Genomic DNA, 2500 nt, shown 5'->3' on the forward strand with positions numbered 1-2500 from the left:
CACAAGCAACACCAGGGAGGAAGAATACTAGTGGAAAGACAACAAATAGAAGGCGCACACACACACGCACACGCTCGCACACACACACACAACCGCAACCAACTTTCGTAAGTAAGGTAAGTTAGGTCTAAATCTAAAGCTGAAAACTCAGATCTCAAAAGCACTTTATCGTCGTTGTCGGGTGGAAACCTTGTATGTCCAAAACCGTTCGTTTTGCATTTATCATTTAAAAAAATGATTTAAACTAGTGAAAACAGACGATCTACAAGCACACAACGCCTCGCGGTGCGAGGCCGTTGTGTGCTTGTAGATCTGCTGTTTTCACTACTTTTGTGCGACGGCCTTGTATGATGAAGCAGGACTTTGCTTTGTAAACAAATGTACAAATTTGAAACTTGGAGATACGAGGTTTCTGCCCGACAGTGACGTTATCTTTTCTCTCGTTTTAAACACTTAAACCCTATTAGTTGACCGGAGTCCCCCAGGGATCTCTACTAGGCCCCCTCCTGTATTCACTCTCCACTGAGTGCATCTTTGTCTAACAGAGCCGGGCTACAGGGCTCACAATGTTGTGACCATGCACTGTAGATCTGCTGTTTCCGCAGAATGTGTGCCCTAGAGCAATGGTTCTCAAACTGTTTTCATGTCAAGGACCCCCAAATGTCCTAGCCAGTGGACCCCCACTAGAAAACATATGCCAGGGACCCCAATTGAAACAATCCCAAAAGCTTGATTGTGGTGTACCTTTTCCTTTTCCTATACTATCAATCAATCAATCAATCAAATAAGAGAAGATTTTTACGGCTCTAGCAGTGATTGAGTCATCGACCATTTTAAGGACCCCCAGTTTGACATGCATTAGGCTACGGACCCCCATTTAATGGCATTTCTATCTCTGAGACCCCAAGGTTCCTAACTATCATTTAGCTGGGGACCCCCTGGAACTCCTTCAAGGACCTCTGGGGGTCCCCGGACCCCACTTGAGAACCACTGGGGGACAGGGTTCATGTGGGTAAAATATGTGTAGTTTTTCTGGCATCACTGGTGTGTTTTGGGAATCAAAGACCTTCATTTAGCCATGTGTGGTTTGTGTTACTAAAGGTGTGCGTGTATGTGTGTGTTTGGTTTGCGTTACTAAAGGTGTTTGTGTGTGTGTGAGTGTGGTTTGTGTTACTGAATGTGTGTGCATTGTTTGTGTTACCAAAGGTCTGTGTGTGGTATTTGTGTCGCTCAAGGTGTGTGTGTGTGTGTGTGTTAGGGCATTCACGAATAGTGATTTTTAGTATTAGAATTATTCGACCTCAAAGTATTCGAATAGTCGAATATTCGTCAGTACTGGCCAAACTGTCAAATATGAAGTAATCAAGAGGCTAACATTGTGAAAATAGCAGATCTACATGCTCACAACGCCTCGCGTTGCGAGGTGTTGTGAGCATGTAGATCTGCTATTTTCACAATATTTATCTGCGGAACCGAGTCACATTAAATGTAATACCTACAATTCCAAGCGCTTGTCAGGGTGGGGGTCCCCAGTTCAAATATGCTTATTTTGGGGGTCACGGCCTAAAAAGGTTTGAGAAGCCCTGGTATAGAGCATTAACAAATTCATCCACCAGGGGCATCGACAACTCATTCTTATGACTTCCTATCTAGCCAAGCTTTATAAACTATATATTTTTTAAAGAGAAAACAATAAAATAAGCGAATATTCTACTTCGGTGAACAACGTCGAATAGTGACTTTGATATTCGAGTGTTCGAATATTCGAATATTTGGTGAATGCCCTAGTGTGTGTGTGTGTGTGTGTGTGTGTGTGTGTGTGTGTGTGTGTGTGTGTGTGTGTGTGTGTGTGTGTGTGTGTGTGTGTGTGTGTGTGGTTTGTGTCACTAAATATGTGTGTGGTTTCTCTCATACAGACGACCCTGAGCCAGAGCATCCGGCTGCTGCAGAGAACAGGCCAAGAGTTACCGGTGAGGACACACACACAGGGGCGTCACAATGGGGGGGAAAGTGGGACTGAGTTACTAGGTCCCAAGGTGGAGGGGCCTGTCTTAGTTATTGATAAATAGCAGATATAGTACAAGCTCAGTATACAAGCTTGTAGATCTGCTATTTTTGAAAAGTCGTGAAAATGTGTGCAAATCTTTGAATATATGTACTTTATAAGCGAACATTTGTACCTCAAATTTTGCTTCTCGGGTGGTCCCTGGAACTAAATATTTTGAGATGGGGGTCCGTGGCCAAATACATATCATTTTGGGTCTCCTTCACATGAAAATATTTGAGCACACAGGTTTTTCAAAAAACCTTAGAAAGATTTGAAATATTCGGGCTCCGCACACATTTTCACGATTTTCCCAAAATAGCAGATCTACAAGCTCGCAGCGCGGCACTTGGTGCCGCGCTGCGAGCTTTGTATATCTGCTATTTTCAATAGTTAAAGCACAAAATGTGAGTGAATCCTTGTACCCAGGGCCCAGAATTCGGTGCGACACCCCTG

General features: G+C 43.7%; 1 protein-coding gene across 2 annotated transcripts in view; it reads left to right on the forward strand.

The window, feature by feature from the left end:
- Nucleotides 1-2500, forward strand: part of LOC308281958 (prominin-1-A-like) — a 71118-nt gene that overhangs the window by 56478 nt on the left and 12140 nt on the right. For both annotated transcript variants that reach the window (XM_080722303.1, XM_080722304.1), the window contains exon 19: nt 1917-1970. In XM_080722303.1, the coding sequence (XP_080578429.1) occupies nt 1917-1970 (54 nt within the window). The remainder of the gene's footprint in view (nt 1-1916; nt 1971-2500) is intronic.

This window comes from Nannobrachium achirus (genome assembly GCF_963921795.1).
Source record: "Nannobrachium achirus genome assembly, chromosome: 3".
NCBI classification, from domain to species: Eukaryota; Metazoa; Chordata; class Actinopteri; order Myctophiformes; family Myctophidae; genus Nannobrachium; species Nannobrachium achirus.